General features: G+C 35.8%; 1 protein-coding gene across 4 annotated transcripts in view; it reads right to left on the bottom strand.

Moving 5' to 3' along the window:
- Window positions 1–21,821, bottom strand: part of PLXDC2 (plexin domain containing 2) — a 434,034-nt gene that overhangs the window by 126,243 nt on the left and 285,970 nt on the right. For all 4 annotated transcript variants that reach the window (XM_067030372.1, XM_067030371.1, XM_067030373.1 and 1 more), the window contains one exon: window positions 11,211–11,329. In XM_067030372.1, the coding sequence (XP_066886473.1) occupies window positions 11,211–11,329 (119 nt within the window). The remainder of the gene's footprint in view (window positions 1–11,210; window positions 11,330–21,821) is intronic.

Here is a 21,821-nt window from a genome sequence, read left to right as displayed (position 1 = left end):
AGTTTATTCTTTTCCCTGTGGATTCCAAAAATGAAGACCAAGGTGTATAACTTACCCAGATTTAGATTCATTTAACTTAAGGTAAATCCATGCAAAATCAAAATGGGCAACCTAACAATGTAGAGAGCTTTTTGTCCACTGAAAATAATCCTATCGTAAATTGGCCAACCCTCTAGGAAGACAGTAGATGACCTGTAAGGACTCTTTCAAACTTCAAATTCAGCGATTTAATTCTACTGAATGATCTAGATTTTCCCAAGCTTCAACAATTGTTAATAACGATCCAAAAAAATTATAAGGGTGAATTCATTCATAATATTTATCAGATATTAGTTGAACATTTTCTCTGTATTATTGTAGGTGCTGGAATCACAGGAGAAAATAAAAAAGCCCCTGCTCTCATAGAGCTTACATTCTAGAGAGTAGAGACTGACATGAAGACAAGTGAACATAAAAAAGACAGTATGCTAGGAGGTGGTAAGTGCCAAGGAGGAAATGAAAACATGGGGAAGATACAGCGAGGGATGGGGGCCTCTTTAAGAGAAGGAGTCACAGAAGGTTTCTGTGATAACTTGACTTTTCTGTAGTAGGAGAACCTGCCATATGGAGATTTGGGGAACAGCTCTGTAGAGAGACCAGTACATGCAAAGGCCTTGTCTGAATTGCTTTTGCTGTCTTTTAGGAAATAAAAGGTTATCACTGGAGCTGAAGGAGATGGGACGTAGTGACGACAGATCAGAGGGAGCATGTAGTCCCTGCAAGCCACGGCAATGACTCTGGATTTTATTCCAAGTCATATGGGGAAAGGTTAGACAGTTTTGAACAGAGGAAGGACATGCCCTTACATCTGAAAAAGATCACACTAGCTGATGTGTAATCTGGACTGGAGGGGGAAAAGGGAGACAGAGAAACTAGTTAGAAGGGTATCACCATTTTGCAGATGAGAAATGGGTAGCTTGGAGTACACTAGATAAGTGATAAGTATAGGAGCTGGAGTGACAGGAAGATGATTCTGGATGAATGTGCCATGGATTTAAGTGAGAAAAGGAAGAGAGTCAACAGTGTCACCAAGACTTTTGGTCTTAATAGCAGGAAAAATGGAGCCGAGCTTTTCATCGGAGCCAGCATGTTGCTGCACACCTTCAGGGTTCATTTCCATTGCTGGCTATGAGGATGGTGTCCTTGCTTGTGCAGAGAAGACAGCTCTGAAGAGCAGCACTGAAGCATCCAGAGAGGGAGGAGACTAGGGCAGGAAGCAGTGGAAAAGGATGATGGCGATACCACTGGCCTCAAATGCTTTTCTTCCAAATTTTATAGAGTTCATGAATAAAAGCATAGAATTTCTAAAACTCTGGTATTTTATCCTGATTAAATATTAACATGAAAATGTATAAGAAGCTTTTGATTCCCTACATTTTCCTAGAAGCCACCCAAACCTTTTATAAAACGATTACACATCAGGTTTAGAAAAAAACACTTTCGCCAATTGAATTAAATGCTTAATTTGGTAAAAGATTAATGAGGCAAAGTCCAGGCTTTCTCTAAGATTTCTTTCAAGAACATGTCTGCCTCTCTCCACCTGATACTGTCCCATATTTTTCACTTTGCCTTCTTGGACTGTTATCTTTTTACCTCAAAACCTCAAAGGCGTGGGGTTGTTCGGCCTAAGGATGGTTCATCCACTCACTTACTGCAGCCAAGTAATTGGGCTGTGTGAGCTCTCTGTGAACAAGTCAGGCCAGACTGCAGGTTCCCATGACAGTTTATAATGAGAGGCCGTTTGTTAGGCTGAATCAGGAAGGAGCACTGCTAAAACCACATTTAACATGAACTATTTTTTGACTAATGTCAACAAAGCAATTGTGTGTATGTATATAAATAAACTATCTAGAATTAGAGCCAAAAGTGTGCAAGAAAGGATCTGTCATAGTTTCACAGTCCCCTAGTCTATAGAGGACTCTGTATTGGATAGGAAGTACCCAAGTCAGAGAAGCAGGGGCGAAGGATGATGCCCAAGTACAAAAACTCTGAAAACTCTGCTTATGGAAGCTATCCTTTATCCTATCTACAAATTCATATTCATCCTTAAAATGTCTCCTAAGTTAGTTCCTGGGGATGTCAGGAAGCCAATCTGAAATAATACAAACTCTGAACTACATAAGCTTAAAAAACAAATGTAGTTCATTATTTTCAAATGCCTATAATACTTGCTTTTTTATAATTAAAGCAAAGCTAAATTTTCACTCGGCCTCTGTATGATTTGTAATGAATCATAAATTTCTAAGAATGAGTTTTACAATTAGATTCATTCCACAGGATAGATATAGAAAAGGAGCATTAATGCCAGTTAAAATATGCTTCCATTTCAGCTTACATAAGCATTTATAAATTCTTTTTTTTGAGGTGTTTTAATTTTCCTTCCATTTCACAAGACACAGATAAATTTGTTATTTAAGTAAGTATAATTTTTTTCTATAAATGATACAGTAAGAAAATGAAGTATAGAGACAGAAAAAAGTTGGAATAACTAGACAAAATTAAAGTAGGAAATGATATTAGGAGTCAGTAGAGTAGGGCAGAGCACGCTGGCCTTTGAAGGAAGATTCAAAGACAAAAATTGTTCTCTTTTCCGTGCTGTGGTATCATTCTCCAGCACACAAGGGCCTGAAACAATACCGAAAATATGAATGTCTGTCTCTAGAACAGTTAAGGGGATAACAGCATGCTGCTTGAGTCGCAGGGAATAGAATTTTCTTTTTCTCTCTGTTCTGCCCTGCAAACCTTGCCAAAACATTCATTCGTTTCCATTACGGCCCGGCTATCTATCTAACGGGCAGTGCAGCATCTCAGCAAGGGTTTGATTGCAGAGTATGTGCTCCCAAGTATGAATCATATGCCTATCAGATGCAATTGGAGAAGAATTAATCTAAACTCATTTTTGTTAACTTGCTAATCAGCAATGTGGTGTCTAAGAGCTTAATATATATACCTTAAAAAAACCCCAAAGCTTAAAATTTTAACCATTCTTACCTTCACTTAACCCTTAAGTGCCTACCTTATCTCCCTTAAACATCTGATCAGGCTTCTCCTTACTCAGTAGGGCATCCAGTTTTAAAAAGTCATGTTCAAAGCAACGCATAAAGCCCTGAGTATTAGTGCTTAGTTGTCTGAAAACTACATTTGAATAGAAGGACTTTCAGTTAAATTTAACATGATAAAAGCATCCATTTGCTTTCCTGAATACCGTTAACATTTCGCACAATTATTTGAATCCCTTTCTAGCTTTTAGATTTTGAACTCTTTTCATATGCTAGGTATGGAGCAATGCACTTACTTGATGGCATGAAAGCAAAGGCGAGCCATAAGTTAAAGATAAAATCTAACATTCCTCTCACCCCCATCTCCACAATCATACCCCATAGAAAATCTGGAAGGAGACAACAGCATGGAGTTGATAAGTAAAAATAGCTCCCTCTTTTAATATAGGGACTGCCCAGTACTGAACTGACAAACTGGAGTGGGAGCGTCATATAAAAGAATATAGTGAGACAGGAGCCCCCTGAAGAAGCCTGTGCAAAGTGGCTCAAGATAGTCAAAACCATAACGGGGACTTTATCTGGGACTCTAACTACATAAGAGAACTTGCCTAAACACGGCTGGGAAAAGGAACGGGATTAGGAAACTGCATCCTGGGTTTGGGGAGACATGGGAAAAGTACGAGGCCTTTTGCCTTAGGGACAAATTATCTCTTTGGTCCTGGAATCCTCAGAGCAGAGACTGGATATGGCCAATCCAGGCAGGAGCACCGTGTAGAACAAACCTCTCCACGTCACCTCAAAGCTTACATGCAAGTGGGGCTTGGAAGGAGAAAACATACCCAGGAAGATCAAATACCCTGTCCAAGGACAACATAACCCGCTAGGGGCAGGGCCAGCATTAGAACAAGCTTTCTGTTTCTACAATTATTTCTTCTAGATTATTGATCCTGCTTCCTTGCTACTTTATTTATTTATTTTCACTCACAATATTATAAAGGAAGAATGGGTTCAATTTGTCATTTTCTTACACTATGGGAAATAAAAGAAAATTAAAACATTGGGAGCTTTAATATGTGAGATAACAAAGAAAGTGCAAATGCAAATGAATTAGATTCTAAATAAAGCCACGTAGATACAACTTTATGTACTTAAAATACAGGGAAGTGCTAAGATCCAAAATCATCTGTGTCTACATTTTTTTTTTGGAATTCTTTCTTTTTTTTAAAAAAATTTTATTGAAGTGTAGTTGATTCACAATGCCGTGCTAATCCCGGCTGTACAGCAAAGTGATTCTGTTATACGCACGTATATTCTTTCTCACACTCCCCTCCATCACAGCCTATCACAGGATACTGAATATAGCTCCCCGTGCCACACAGTAGGATCTTGTTTTTTATCCATTCTATATATAATGGTTTACATCTGCTAATCCCAAACACCCAATCTTTCCCTCCCCCTACACCCTCCCCCTTGGCAACCACAAGTCTGTTCTCTATGTCTGCGAGTCTGTTTCTGATTTGTTGATAAGTTCATTTGTGTCATATTTTAGATTCCACCTATGAGTGATATCATATGGTATTTGTCTTTCTCTGTCTGACTTACTTCACTTAGTATGATAATCTCTAGTTGCATCTCTGTTGCTGCAAATGGCATTATTTCATTCTTTTTTATGGCTGAGTAGTATTCCATTGTATACATGTACCATATCTTCTTTATCCATTCATCTATTGATGGACATTTAGGTTGCTTTCATGTCTTGGCTATTGTAAATAGTGCTGCAATAAACATAAGGATGCATGTATCTTTTTGAATTATAGTTTTGTTTGGATATATGTCCAGGAGTGGGATTGCTGGATCATATGGCAACTCTGTTTTTAGCTTTTTGAGGAACCTCCGTATTGTTCTCCATAGTGGCTGCACCATGTGAATTGTTTGTTTGTTTGTTTGCTTTCTGTATGCAGGCCTCTCACTGTTGTGGCCTCTCCCATTGCGGAGCACAGTGTCCAGACGCTCAGGCTCAGCGGCCATGGCTCACAGGCCCAGCCGCTCTGTGGCATGTGGGATCTTCCCGGACGAGGGCACAAACCCATGTCCCCTGCATTGGCAGGTGGACTCTCAACCACTGCACCACCAGGGAAGCCCATGAATTGTTTTTTTAATTCAACATTCCCCAACCCTTCCTGGGTGGTGGTAATAGATGTTCCATGAAAAATGCATTCCCAGGTCAAAAAAGTTTGATCAGCTCTGGGTTAAATGAAGTTATTTTACCTTTGTGGCTGTTCTTCTCAGAGCCTTTCATTGCTAATAGACATTGGGAAAAGCACATTCTGGGAAATGCTCAATTTAGAAAACACACAATTTGAGAGACATTTACTTAATTTATTAAAGAGCCATTTTGCTTTCCTTTCCTCTGCAGAGACATGTTCTCAGTTATGGAATTATTTCTTGAGAGTTTATAATTAACATTTCATGTCATCTGGGTTTTCTCAATCTTATATTATACATTTGTTAAATAATATATGTATATATATATATATATATATATATATATATATATATATATATAGTTTCCTGGATGCATATAAATTATTTTAACACATGTTAAACATTCTCACGTATACAGCAATAGCCATAAAGGCAAATCACTTCATATCTAAATGTCAACTGTTTCACTGTTCAGTTCTTTTTGGCTTTCTCTTACTCCCTTGAATTATTTTTTTTTCTATAAATTTTACAAGCTCAGCAAATGTTCATCTTTTAATGCTTTCAGGATGATTACCATGAATAAAGGGTCATTACAGTTTAAACAAGAGAAATAGTCTTCAAATAAATTTTAAAAATGCATTTAGGGTGCCAGTTAAACCTACAACCAATTGGCAATGGTGATTTATTAACTATGCGTTCTTCCACAGAAACAGTAAATGTTACACTAAGGGACATTAGGATTAAATACTTAAATGGTAGAAGTAATTAAAAAGTAATTTTACTTAATAAACAAAAAAGTTCCTCTATACAGACCTCCTCTAAAATTTGCTGCTGAAGGAGATAGTAAGGTATTCAACCAAGAAAATGGATAAAGTGGGCTGACTCTCAGGTGGGATATGTATTCTCTATGAGTTCCCCTGTGGCCATGTAGAAGGATTATGTGACTTTTTAATTGCATTGTCTCAAACTGATGACCACTCTGTACCTCCCATGAACTGGTGAAAAAAATTAATCAAATTTCCAATAGACACAAAATGAATCACATCCTTCCTGAGTCTGTATCTAAAGTAACAATAAATTCAAAATATAATAGGAGAAGAGAGGTGAAACAAGTCAGAGGAAATGCAACTTCTAACATATGATAGTATATATACTAGGATAGGCAGCATCAAGAAATATAAGAAATTTGATTTCAAATCTCCAATGTGTTTGGAATCATATCTTTCTTGTGAACAGGTAGTTTCCTTGTTACATTATCAAGAGACCAAGAATTTCAGGTCTATATTGTAATCAAGCAAACAATCATCACTATTCAATGGTAACTTAAAATAATATAAAGAATCTGGTTTCTAGGATGACAGCTAGTTATTTGTATTAACAGAATAGGAAACGGGAATTTGATTTTTCCAAATTCCATTTATCTAAGAAAGGACACATGTTTTTACTATTATTTTTACTTATGCACAACTTCTTTTCATTTTTTAAAAAAATTAATAAAATAAGTGCTGTGGAAAGGCAAACCATTCTTACCTGTGCTCTCAAGTGGCTGAGTTACACTACAACAATGACTAACCAGGAGAGACTGTCAGGGATATCAAAGTGAATAAAGCAGTACAGCCATTTCTTGAAAAGGAAGCTTGTAGGGAGGCACTATGGTACAGTGGTTGGGCCTATGGGCTCTGGAGTCATATTCCCTTGGATGAATCTTTGTTTCATAATTTTGGGAAAGTTACTTAACCTCTCTTGGTGTTTTAGGTTCCTTCTCTGTAAATGATAAAAGTGACAACCTCTTAGTTTTTGTGAGAATAATATGAGACAAATTTTAAGCATGTCGGTCACTGCCTAGCATATATGAAGCGCTCAATAAATGTTAGATTTTTACAAATTTGGAGGTTGTTTTTAAAAATGAATGGGACTTCTGGTTATGGCAGACAAACTTGTATAAGACCATTTCTACTACTGAGACCAAGCAGGAAAGATAAAAAACATATGAAAAGCATCTGTTGAAGGCATCAGGTGGCTGTCAAAGAACAAGGACCTGAAAAGCCAAGATTCCAAAGAAAGGAAATCACAGAGATGAAACCAACACTGCTTTCCCTTCAAGGCATTTGACAATTAATGAGCCAGATTTAGAGACAGAAAATCTGAACAGAACTTCAGGCAGACTCATGGAGTTGTGGAAAACACAAAGTTCAGGACCACTAAGGCAAAAAGTCCATAGTAATTACCCAGGCGTTATGTGGAGATTCCTGAAGGACTACCATTCTAAGAGTTAGGGCTAACCAGAAATATACCAGTTTTTATAAGGGCCGATGCTCAACTGTGAAGGAGCTTAGTCCTGCTCAGTAGTAAGTAATCTGTTCCCTCCTAACTGCCTAACAAAAAAAGTAAACCCTTCCTTGAAGAAGAAAATATCATCCACAACCTCAAAGCATCTCTTTACTATTTTGTAAACAATGCCCAACATTTGATCAAAAATTACCTAACATGCAAGGAGACATGACCAGTGAATGAAAATCTACAGAAAAAGAAACAAAGTAAAAAAGAGATGATAGAAACAGACCCATAGGAAATCTAGATATTAGAGTTAGCTATAAACTTTAAAAGAACTGTTATTAATATATTTAAGAATATAGATGACAAGATGGTTAATTTCATTAGGTAATTAAATCTATGCAAAAGAAACAAATGGATACCCTGAAATTGAAAAATGCATTAAAGTGAATGGTTGATAATTTGAGAGGAGACTTTTGAAAAAAACAATATGTTTTTTGTGTTTTGACTTCCATCCTAAGTAAACTGCATCTTTGAAATTAACTATAATAAACAGCTGTGCAGCCATAAGGTCCTATAATTTAAAACATAATTTCAAATCTTTAGTTGAATAATACAGAGCTATAATCTTGGGAGAGGTAACTTAATTATTTAAAGGAATCTGTGTCCCCATTACTTCTCTCACCAGTATGGTTAGAACACTGTGACTTTGTGAAGGATCATTAAATTCTTTGAACAAATCTGTATTTACTCTTATTTCAAACAGCAGTAGTAACTGCCCTATCTCAATCTCATTAAGATTGCTATAAGTACAAATGTATTTTCTAATTTATTGATCATTATTTATCACAGTCTGCACTGTGAAAAATTATGCTGTTGGAGACATGACTACATATGGAACATGACAGAATTGGAGGTCATCTGGGTGGTTAGTATGGGCAGTTGGCACATTGAGTTACTAAGAGAAACATAATTAACTACTGGAATAAATCATTTGAGGGTAATAAAAGTGAAATTTGTGTCAAAAATTTATTCAATGAAATACTAATTTTACTCCATGTTGAGTAAAATTATTAGTAGTTTCTGAATAAATCAGAATTTTCTTCTCACTCATGTAAAATATAATAAAATAAAACAAAGCTGGCATTAATCAGTTAAAAGCAACTAATTAGAGTAAGAACTGCACTTACCTTCCAACCTATAACTTTGCTTTGGTATATTTAATCTGAACAGGAATACAAAATTATACTCCTTATATTCTTAGGTTCTTACAATTTCATTAGCTCTATGGCTTAATTAGGAATACTTCTCCTGACTTTATGGGACTGTAATTGTGTAATATATGGGAGTCATATAAAAAGATTACTAAACACCAAACAGTAACAAATATTTATTGGAAAAAAATGAGAAATAGATTTGTGACTTGTTTTACATAACCTCCTTGGGAAAGAAAAAAATGTTGAGGTATGTTGGGGTCACCAAATTAAGGTTTTTTGTTCTGGATTTGTCCTTAACTTGCTCTGTAAACTCAAGCATGTCATTTAACCTTTCTGATTGTCTGCTTAGCTATAAAATAAAGATAAATTGTGTATGATCTAACTCTATAATTAAGCCACACACATTTATTAAACACCTTTTATGTTCCAGTACCTTTGTGAAAGGCTAAGGATATTAAGAATATAAGATACTGTTGAAGAATTGAAAACTATAATGTATGTGAAAGCACTTTGTCAAGGATAATACAGTATGTAAGGAACATGATTTTATGCTATTGGAATTATAAATATTTTTCTAGAAAGGCCAGGAGCACCTAGCTCTCACCTCAAATGCATGGGGATCCTTATTGTGGCAAATTTTACAAATAGAAATTTTCCTCAGCAAAATAAAATACATGACAGTTATCAGGAAGCAAAGAGGTAGAATAGGAAATAAGTAACTGTTTTTTAACCAGGACAGAGAAAGGACAGCAAGGCAAATAATAAAGTAGTGATTTCTTTAGAACTCTAAATTCAGAAGGACTGACAGTCTGGAAATATTAAGAAAGTGTTAAAATTGCCTGTCAGCTTAATATTCCCATGACAAAACAGGAAAACCATAATGGAAAATTTCTCTTTGATTAAATAAAGAAAAGAAAAGGACATTTTAAAAATACCAACCTCACTACAAAGAGAGAATAGGAAAAATAAACTGTTACTCTTCAATGTGAGACACCCATTGAGAACAGTATAAATAAAGATGACAATTTTGATAATAAAGACTAGAGAGAGAGACCACAATAAGAACACAAACCTCTGTTTTGACAAAGCCTACAATTAGTGAGATTTTAGATTCTAGACTTACTGACTCTGCCTCTTTCCAGAAATTTTACCACTGTTGGTTAAAATGTTGAAAATAATATTCCATAACATCATTCTGCAGTCCCAGCAATACACTAGATTACAATGAAAACTAGAATGAGTCCCTTGGAGCAATATTGTCTCAGCTTCCAGGGAGTGTGATATAAGGATATGGTGGGCTATGACACCAATACATAGCTCTGGATAAGGAAGCACCAAGCAGAACGATCTTACATTATATTCTGTGTATACTATTGCCCCAAGTAAATGATTAATTCCACACGGAAGAATTCTTCAAAAGAGTGGAAACATTTAACATGGTTATGAGATTTCCAAAAGTTGGCCTATTGAGTTGAAATACAACCATCCCTCACTTTATAGAAAAGACAGATTTTAGAAGACATGAGCAAAGTGAATCCTTTTAAAATGGTCAACATCTTTTTAATAGCCAGGGATTCTTTTCCCAAGGGAAAAATAACCCTTCAATTGAAAATAAGATGTTGAGTCTGTATTATTATAAATACCCATTAATCCATGGGTTAATAATGCCCATTATCAATTCACATTGTGACTACTGACTGCCTAAAACATCACATCTGATATATTATTCTTATATTTTTTTATTTTCTTCCCCCAAAGTTGAGGTTGTCTAATAGACCTTAATTACACTGTCAATAGAGTTTTAAGCCAAACATGCTATATTCTAATTTAGACGTTCTGTAAATTAAAGGCTACAATTTAGTCAATTTCCATTCCCTGTCAATTTGGTAAAATGAAACAAACTAAGTTTAAATTTCTTTATTCTTTCTGTCACTTTGATCTCTAATGAATCTTTCCTATCAGGTGGCAATAAACATTGGCCAAAGGGACTATGGACCCAGCTGTCGTGGAATACTTTCAGTATTGGGTCATTGAGCCACACAAGACTTCATGTCTATTAACACTTTTGAAATTATAGCCAAAAAATGTCTAAGAAGTTGACAAGGCAAAAACAAATAAATAGTATAAATATAAGTAATCAGATTTAGATGAAAATCCTTCCAAATTGGAAATATTTTTTCTTAGAGATATTTCATTATACTTCCACAAGAATATAATTATTTAATAATTTTATGAAACTCATGGGTCAGAATGCCAAGGATATCAGAATGCAAAATAAAACAAAACCCAAAGAATTAACAATTAGTGCTACTCGGTAGATTTCTAGAATTGTATTTTTTCAGTAAAGCAAAAGAAACCAAGAGGTGAGAAAATGATCTGGGGTTCATGAATGTAAAATGCCCTTTTCTTGACACTTGGAGGAAAAGATAGAGAGGTCAAGGCCAATAGGGAAGGAAATTATCAATACATTACTTACTTCCTTATAGCCGAAGATGATGCGTCCATCCATGAGGAGGGTTGCTTGGAATGTGAAGCTTCCCAGGTTGTAATTATCCTGGAGATGTACGTGGTCCCACTGGACAACAAGTGCTGTGCCTATAAACCCCATTGGAACAAAAGAAATGCAGTGAGAAAAATGTATCAATCAATTCTGGTGGGAATCTTCACAAATCATGGATCTAACCTTCACATCTAGTAGCTGTGCTACTTGAATTTTACATAGTTAACTGGATTTCTGTTACTGAAATAGCATTTGGGATATTTTTAAAGAATTGATGGCTTCCCTCGTGGCGCAGTGGTTGAGAGTCCGCCTGCCGATGCAGGGGACGCGGGTTCGTGCCCCGGTCCAGGAGGATCCCACGTGCCGCGGAGCGGCTGGGCCCGTGAGCCATGGCCGCTGAGCCTGCGCGTCCGGAGCCTGTGCTCAGCAACGGGAGAGGCCACAGCAGTGAGAGGCCCGCGTACCGCAAAAACAAAAAAAAGAATTGAGTATTCTCTAAATATTTGGTAAAATCTAACCTCATACTCAGGTTAATATTGAGCCCAGTATGGGGAATTTTGCCTTAGGAAGTCCGTTAATGTTAATGGGTACTGTCTGCTTAAATTTCCATGAGCCACTTTCAAAATGCAACCCAAGTGGTTTGAATGAACTTCAAATACATTTGACAAATGCTGAGAGAGAAAGGAACACATTCAGGGAAGCTAGAATCAGACTTGAAAATGTCTATTTCATACTTAGAATTATACTATTCCATGCTAAAGAAATTTCTTTAACAGTCTTGGGAATTTTCTTCTTTAATTCACAATGTCTGCATTTCTTTGTTGTACTGCTTCTAAAAGGTTGCAAGTTAGCTTAAAGGGCCTCAGGCTAACATTTCTGAAGCCCTTTTAAGTACACTGGGATGAATCTTCAGTGCTATATATCATATTCTGATGAGTCAATCTGCCAGTGTTTATTATAAAAGTATTAACATGAAATAGTAATTGAAACACAGTTTAATAGCCCCAATGAGAATTTATATTTTGTTTTGTTCTTTTTCATCAGTGTTGCTCTTTTAGGTTTTATTTATTTTACCGGGGGTACGTATAGCTGTTTTACAACGTTGTGTTAGTTTCTACTGTACAGAAAAGCAGAGTTCCCTGTGCTATACAGCAGGTTCTCATTAGTTATCTATTTTATAAGTATTAGTGCATATGTCAATCCCAATCTCCCAACTCATCCCACCACCCCTCTTTCCCCACTTGGTGTCCACACGTTTGTTCTCTACATCCGTGTCTCTATTTCTGCCTTGCAAACAGGTTCATCTGTACCATTTTTCTAGATTCCACATATATGCGTTAATATACGATACTTATTTTCTCGTCCTGGCTTACTTCACTCTGTATGACAGTCTTTAGGTCCATCCACGTCTCTATAAATGACCCAATTTCGTTCCTTTTTATGGCTGAGTAATATTCCATTGTATATATGCACCACATCTTCTTTATCCATTCGTCTGTCAATGGGCATTTAGGTTGCTTCCATGACCTGGCGATTGTAAATAGTGCTGCAATGAACATTGGGGTGCATGTGTCTTTTTGAATTATGGTTTTCTCTGGGTATATGCCCAGTAGTGGGATTGCTGGGTCATATGGTAATTCTATTTTTAGTTTTTTAAGGAACCTCCATACTGTTCTCCATAGTGGCTGTATCAATTTATATTCCCACCAACAGTGCAAAAGGGTTCTCTTTTCTCCACACCCTCTCCAGCATTTATTGTTTCTAGAGTTTTTGATGATGGCCATTCTGACTGGTATGAGCTGATACCTCATTGTAGTTTTGATTTGAATTTCTCTAATAATTAGTGATGTTGAGCATCTTTTCATGTGTTTGTTGGCCATCTGTGTATCTTCTTTGGAGAAATGTCTATTCAGGTCTTCTGCCCATTTTTTGATTGGGTTGTTTGTTCTTTAATATTGATCTGCATGAGCTGTTTGTATATTTTGGAGTTTAATCCTTTGTCTGTTGATTCATTTGCAATTATTTTCTCCCATTCTGAGAGCTGTCTTTTCATCTTGTTTATGGTTTGCTTTGCTGTGCGGAAGCTTTTAAGTTTCATTAGGTCCCATTTGTTTATTTTTGTTTTTATTTCCTACTCTCTAAGGCAGGTCAAAAGAGATCTTGCTGTGATTTGTCAAAGAGTGTTCTTCCTATGTTTTCCTCTAAGAGTTTTATAGTTTCCAGTCTTACATTTAGGTCTTTAATCCATTTTGAGTTTATTTTTGTGTATTGTGTTAGGGAGTGTTCTAATTCCATTAACTGACACTGTTTATTCTTTTTTATTTTTTTAAGAAAACAAATGAGCAGCTAAGACATTTGCTTAGCTCTAAGTATTGGATTTTCTAATCTTTTACAAACTCTTGTTGCCAAAAAATGATGTACAGAAGTGAAATTCACAGAACTAAGAGAGCATAACTTATCTCCCAGGTCAGTAAGTATATGATTTAAAAGAAAATAAATCAATATTGCATGACAGAGAGCTTTTGGATTAGTGAAGATGTGGAGATGCTAGGAGAGTAGAATGCCCAGAGATGGCATGGATGCTCCATACCCTTTCCCACGTAACTTGCCCTATACATTTCTTCTGTCTGACTTCCCGAGTTCATTCCTGTACCAGGTGACTGAAGTAGACCAAGAACACTGTCATTACTCTGTTTTTGAGTATAACTTAATGCTGAGATCTTTTGACCAAGATGGCAGCATAGGAGGCTCCTGACTTCCCCTCTTCCCATGGATACACTGAATGTACAGCTACACAAGGAGCAATTGCCTTTGAGAGAAATCCAAAATTAGCTGAGTGACTGCTATACATGAGGCAACTGAGAAAATACCCATAATGAAACTGCACACATCTAGGTGCTTACTGTGATCCTCTGGAGCCCAAAAGAGCCAGTGGGTACTTCCCCTACCTTGTTCCTTTGGCTCAGTCCAAGGATAAAACCAAGTCACCAGCATCTCTCTGGAAGGAGCTTGCACACATGTCTGGCACCCAGCTTTTGTGGCTGCCACCTGAGGACAGGCCCCCAGGTCATCTTGCTCTGAGAGACAATGGGGTTTGCATTCAGGAGTCCCACAGGACTGTAGCATACAAAGAAGCAATTGTTAATAGGCACACCAGTGAGCACTTGCATCACTTGCATTGGCTATCCCCTCAAGGCTCAGTAGAGAGGGAGCAGACAAAATACCTTTCTCCCAGTTTATCCCTGGAGAAGATCTGACTGCATACTTTTCCAGTATGCTGCTGCCCGAGGGACTGCCAACAAATCATCTAGGTGCTGACTGCGATCTTCCCCTTTGGGAAACTGATGGCTCTTGGCACACCCAAAACTACTGGATGCCACTGAGAACAATGATGGTGCCTTGAACAATCACAAAGGTTTGAAAGACAACCAGGAGCTTGAGCTAAGCTGATTGATGAAGTTCATGTTGTACAGAAAACCACTCTGACAAGATTGGAGAGGTAGCTATTTATCTGATGTACAAAAACTAACAGTGAGTAAAGAAAAATGAAGAAACAGGGGAATATGTTCCAAACAAAAAACAAGATAAATCTCTATAAACAGATCTTAATGAAACAGAAGTAAGTGATTTACCCAAATGAGTTCAAAATAACAGTCATAAATATGCTCACTGGACTTCCCTGGCGGTCCAGTGGTGAAGATTCTCTGCTTCCATTGCAGGGGGCACAGGTTTGATCCCTGGTTGGGGGACAAAGATCCCGTATGCCACACAGTGCAGCCAAAAAACAAACAAAAAAGATGCTCACTGAGATCAGGAGAATGCATGAACAAAGTGAGAATTCCAATGAAGAGACAGAAAATATAAAAAGTACTAAATAGAAATCATAGTACCAAAGAATATAATAACTGACTGGAAGTTTTAATAGAGGGGTTCAACAACAGACTATATCAAGTAAAAGAAAAGATCAATGTACTTGAAAACATACCAGTGGAACTGACCCAATTAGAGGAGCAGAGAGAGAAAAAAAAGAATGAAAAAGAGTGAAGACAGCTTAAGGGACATATGGGACAACATCAAGTAGACCAATATTCACATTATAGGGATTTCAGAATGAGAAGAGAGAGAGAAAGGGGCAGAAGGATTATTCAGAGAGGACTTCCCTGGTGGCGCAGTGGTTAAGAATCTGCCTGCCAATGCAGGGGACGTGGGTTCGAGCCCTGGTCTGGGAAGATCCCACATGCTTCAGAGCAACTAAGCCCATGCACCACAACTACTGAGCCTGTGTTCTAGAGCCTGCAAACCACAACTACTGAGCCCACGTGCCACAACTACTGAAGCCCGCATGCCTCAAGCCCGTGCTCTGCAACAAGAGAAGCCACCTCAATGAGAAGGCTGCCCACCACAACGAAGAGTGGCCCCGCTCGCCGCAACTAGAGAAAGCTTGCGTGCGGCAATGAAGACCCAACACAGCCAAAAATAAATAAATAAAGTAAAAATAAAAAGATTATTCAAAGAACTAATGACTGAAAACTTCCTTAACCTGGGGAAAAAAACAGACATCCAGATCCAGAAAGCTCAAAAATACCAAAAAAAGATGAATCAGAAGGGATTTACACTGAAACACATTATAATCAAATTATCAGAAGTTAACAACAAGGAAAGAATCTTAAAAGCAAGAAGAGAAAAGCAATTTGTTACTTACAAGGGAAATTTTAAAGACTGTTAGTAGATTTTTCTGCAGAAAACTTGCAGGCAAGAGAGAGTGGGGTGAGGTATTCGAAGTGCTGAAAGAAAAAACCTGCTAACCAAGAGTACTTTATTAAGCAAAGTTGTTCTTCAGAATTAAAGGAGAGATAAAGAAATTTCCAGACAAACAAAAGCTGAAAAAGTTCTTTACCACTAGACCAGACTTATAAGAAATGTTAAAGGGAGTTCTTCAAGCTAAAATGAAAGAATGCTAATAAGTAACAAGAATTATATATATAAAAAAACTCACTGGTAAAGGTAAATATATAGTTAAATTCAGAATACTCTAATAATGGTGGTGGAAAAATCACTTATAACTCTAGTACAAAGGTTAAAAGACAAAAGTTTTAAAAATAACTATAACTACAATAGTTTGTTAGTGGATATGCAATATAAAATGTTATAAATTGTGATATCAAAAACATAAAATATGGTGGAAGGTGTAAAAATGTAGAGCTTCTGTGTGAGTCTGAAGTTAGTTGTTATCAGCTTAAAATTGATTGTATAAGATATTTTATGTAAGCCTCATAATAACCACAGATCAAATACTTACAGAAGATAAATTACAATAAATTGAAGCATATCACTACAGAAAATCAAATCACAAAGGAGAGTGAGAGAAAGAAAGGAACAAAGAAATTACAAAACAGCCAGAAAACAACTACCAAAATGGCAATAGTAAACCATACCTATCAATAGTTACTTTAAATGTAGATGGACTAAATTCTCCAATCAAAAGACACAGACTGGGTTAAGAGTTTAAGAAAAAGACTTAACTATATGCTGCCCACAGACATGCACTGCAGTTTTAAGAACACACGTAGATTAAAAGTAAAGGTATGGAAAAAGATTTTCCATGCAAATGGAAACCAAAAGAAAACAGAGGTAGGTATACTTATGCCAGATAAGTAGACTTTTAAGCCGAAACTTGTAACAAGAGACAAAAGAAAGGTCATTATTTAATAATAAAGAGGTCAATTCATCAAGAGGATATTAACAATTGTAAATGTTTATAAATATTTATGCATCCAATCATAATACCTAAATATATAAAGCAAATATTAACAGATCTAAAGGCAGAAAGAGATAGCAATACAATAAAAATAGGGAACTTCATATCTCACTTTCAACAATGGATAGATCATTCAAACAGAAAATCAATAAGGAAACATTGGACTTAAACTACATATTAGAGCAGGTGAACCTTACAGAAATACATAGAACATTTCATCAAACAGCAGCAGAACGCACATTTTACTGAAGTTCACATAAGACATTCTCCAGGATAGATAATTTTTTTAGGCCACAAGACAAGTCGTAACAATTTTAAGAGGCCTGAATTCATATCAGGCATCTTTTCTGACCAAAATGGTATAAAACTACAAATTAACAGCAGAAGGAAAACTGGAAAATTCACAAATACATGGAGATTAAAAAATATCCTCCTGAACAACCAGTGGGCCAAAGAAGAAATCAAAAGGGAAATCTAAAAATATCTTGAGATAAATGAAAATGGAAACAAAACATAAAACTTAAGGGATTCAGCAGAGGCAATTCTAAGAAGAAATTTATAGAGATAAATGCCTACATGAAGAAAAAAGAAAGATCTCAAAAAACAACCTAACTTTACACATCAAGGGGCTAAAAAAGAAGAACAAGCCAAGCCCAAAGTTAGCAGAAGAAGGAAATATCAAAGATCAGAATGGAAATAAAAGAAATGGAGACTAAAAAGATCCATTAGATAGATATCACTAGAATGATAGAAAAGATAATTGAAACTAAGAGCTTTCTTAAGATAAAAAATTTGACAAAACTTTAGCTAGACTAAGAAAAAAGAGAAAGTATAAATAAAATCAGAAATGAAAGAGGAGACACTACAACTGATAACACAGAAAACAAAGGATCATAAGAAACTATTGTACTATGAACAATCATACACCAACAAATTGGACAACCTAGAAGATATGGATAAATTCCTAGAAACATACCATCAATCAAGATTGAATCACAAAGAAACAGAAAATCTGAACAGACCAATTACTAGTAAGGAGATAGAATCAGTAATTATAAAAGTTCTGACAAAGAAAAATCCAGGACCAGATGGCTTCACTGGGGAACTCTACCAAACAGTTACAGAAGAATTAATACCAATTCTTATCAAAGTCTTCCAAAATAGAGAAGAGAGAACACTTCCAAACTCATTTTTCAAGGCCAGGATTACCCTGATACCAAAGCCAAATGAGGACACTACAAGGAAAGAAACTTACAGACCAATATAGCCAATGAACATAGATGCAAAAATACTCAACAAAATCTTAGCAAACCATATTCAACAGTACATTAAAAAGATCATATACCATGATCAAGCTGGATTTATTCCTGAGATGCAAGGATAGTTCAACATACACAAATCAATCAATGTGATATGCCACATTAACAAAATGAAGGCTAAAAACCATATGATGATCTCAATAGATGCAGAAAAAGCATCTGACAAAATTCAACATCCTCTCATGATAAAAACTCTTAACAAATCAGGTATAGATAGAATGCATCTCAATGAAATAAAGTCCATATATGACAAGCCCATAGCTAACATCATACTTAAGGCTAACAAGATACTAAGCAGAAAGCTTTTCCTCTAAGATCAGGAAAAAGACAAGGACACCCACTCTCACCATTTTTATTCAACATAATACTGGAAATCCTAGCCAGAGCAATTAGGCAAGCAAAAGAAGTAAAAGGCATACAAACTGGAAAGGAAAAAGTAAAACTGTCACTATTTACAGATGCCCGTATTGTATATAGAAAACCCTAAAGACTCAAAAAAAAAAAAAAAAAAAAACCTGTTAGAACTAATAAATGAATTCAGTAAGGTTGCAGGATACAAAATCAATATACAGAAATGTGTTGTGTTTCTATGTGCTAATAACAGACTATCAGAAAGGGAAATTAATAAAACAATCCCATTTACAATTGCATCAAGAAAATACCTAGGAATAAATTTAACCAAAGGGGTGAAAGTCCTGTATACTGAAAACTGTAAGACAATGATGAAAGAAACTGAAGAAGACACAAATAAATGGAACAATATTTCATGTTCTTAGACTGGAAGAAGTAATGTTGTTAAAATTTCGATGCTACCCAAAACAATCTACAGATTCAATGCAATCCCTATCAAAATTCCAATAGCATTTTTCACAGAAATGTAAAAAATCCTAAAATTATTATGGAACCACAAAAGACTCCAAATAGCCAAGCAATCTTGAGAAAGAAGAACAAAGCTGGAGGCATTATACTTTCTGATTTCAAAGTATATTACAAAGCTATAGTAATCAAAACAGAATGGTTTTGGGATTAAGAAAAAAAGACACATAGATCAATGGAACAGAGTACAGATCCCAGAAACAAATCCACGCTTGTATGGTCAATTCATTTTCAATAATGCAGCCAAGAATATATGAAGGGGAAGAACTGTTTCTCAACAAACTGGATAACTGTGCTGGGAAAACTGGATAGCCACATGCAAAAGAATATACCATACACAAAAATCAACTCAAAATGGATTAAAGACTTGAATGTTATACCTGAAATGTAAAACTCCTAGAAGAAAATATAGAGGGTAAGCTCCTTGACATAGGTCTTGGTAATCATATTTTGTATTTTGTATTTAACACCAAAAGCAAATGCAACAAAAGCAAAAATAAACAAGTTGGACTACATCAAACTAAAAATATTCTGCACAGCAAAAGAAACCATCAACAAAGTGAAAAGGCAGCCTATGGAATAGGAGAAAATATTTGTAAACCATGTATCTAATAAGGGATTATATCCAAAGTAAATAAGGAACTCACACAACTCAATAGCAAGAAAACAAATAACCCAATTAAAATATGGGCAAAGGACCTAAACAGCCATTTTTCCAAATAAGACATATAAATGTCTAAGAGGTTCATGAAAATGTGCTCAGCATCACTAATCATCAGAGAAATACAAATCAAAAGCACAATGAGACATCACCTTACACCTATTAAGATGTCTACTATCAAAAAGACAAGAGATAACAAATCCTGGAAAGGATGTAGAGAAAACAGAACCCTTATAGTCTGTTGGTGGAAACGTAACTGGAACAGACACTGTGCAAAACAGTATGGAATTTCCTCAAGAAATTAAAAATAGAAAACTACCATATGATCCAGGAATCCCACTACTGGGTGCATACCAAAGGAAACAAAATGACTGCCTTAGAGAGATATCTATACTCTCTTGTTCACTGCAGCATTATTTAAAGTAGGCAAGGTATGAAAACAACTTAAGTGTTCATCTATGGATGAATGGATAAAGAATATGTGGTATATATACACAATGGAATATCATTCAGCCCCAAAAAGAATGAAATCCTGCCTTTGTGACAACATGGATGTATCTGGAGGGCATTAAGCTAAATGAAATAAGTCAAATAGAGAAAGAGAAAAACTGCATGGTATCACATACATGTGGAATCTAAAAACAAAACAAAACAAAGACAGTCGACCTCAAAGAAACAGATTTTAGAATGTCAGCTGCCAGGGACTAGGGTCTGGGGGAAATAGAGAGATGCTGACAAAAGGATACCAACTTTCATTTATACAAGGAATAAGGTCTGAGGATCTAATGTATAACACGGTGACTACAGTTTCTAACAGTGTATAATATAATTGAAATTTACTGAGAATAAAACGTAAGTGTTCCCACCCTAAAAGAAAAATGGTACATATGTGAGGTGAAGAAAATATTAACTAACTTGATGGTGGAAATTCTTTTGCAATGTATATATATATCAAATTATCACGCTATACCCTTTAAATATAGAAATCTATTTCCTTGAGGTAAAACTTTAGAAGTAAAAGAAATTTTTTTTTTTTTTTTTTTTTTTTTTTTTTTTTTTTTTTACTTTTACCTTGGTACTTTTAGTTATAAGCAGCACTCAAGACATACCCCTGTTGTAAGTGAAAACCCAGGTCTCTTCCTTCCACAGGCCTCTCTATATCTATGCAACCATTTTTCTAAAAACTGGAAAAGGCACGAGGGCAATAATAGCCAGGAAACTTCCCATAATCGTAGAAGTAAAAGGGTTTTCTGATCATGAAATTCCTCCTAACAACCACTTCTTTTCTTTCACGTGTTCACAATTCTCAAGCTCCAGTCTCCTTACTCACTAATTTCTATTAGACACTTTGACGGTGCAGAGGAAACACTGAAATGGAGGGCAGACGAGCTAGACTTGTGTCCTGCCTCTAATACTTTGTGTGTGACCTTGGACACAATTAATCTGCTTGAACCTGTTTCTTCTACAACATGGGAGGAATAATTCTTGCCTTCTAGGGATTTCTGCAATCAATCAAAAAATATATAGTTTCCTCAAATTCTTTGTGCACAAGAGAGGTCTACCTAAATTGAGTAATTAAATGTTTTTAATGCAAATTCTGGTGATGATATTTTCAATACATTGTTAGTAGCAGACTTTTAAAAATAACATTAATTGTGCAAATATGTTTTCTATTATGTAGTAGCACAGCTCCCCCAGCATTTGTTAATTTAAATGGTTCTACTAGTAAGATTACTTGAGTGTAAATGTTATCATTAAATTTTAAAATTAACTATATGTCTCTATCTTGTTTTATCGAATAATCAATATATCAAATTTTTCCTTTTATTACAAGTTGCTGAATCTAAAACTTTATGGTCTGCAGGTTAGTGAGAGTGGCTTTTAGAGATACGATCTTGTATTTCTCTAAGCAGCCCCTGACTCACATATTGCTTCCTAGGTAGTACCTAATATAGGAAGCAATTAGGTAAGTG

Source organism: Kogia breviceps, chromosome 3, assembly GCF_026419965.1.
Source record: "Kogia breviceps isolate mKogBre1 chromosome 3, mKogBre1 haplotype 1, whole genome shotgun sequence".
Taxonomy (NCBI): Eukaryota; Metazoa; Chordata; class Mammalia; order Artiodactyla; family Physeteridae; genus Kogia; species Kogia breviceps.
Note: the sequence above shows the minus strand (reverse complement) of the source record. Positions and strands in the feature narration are given on the sequence as shown.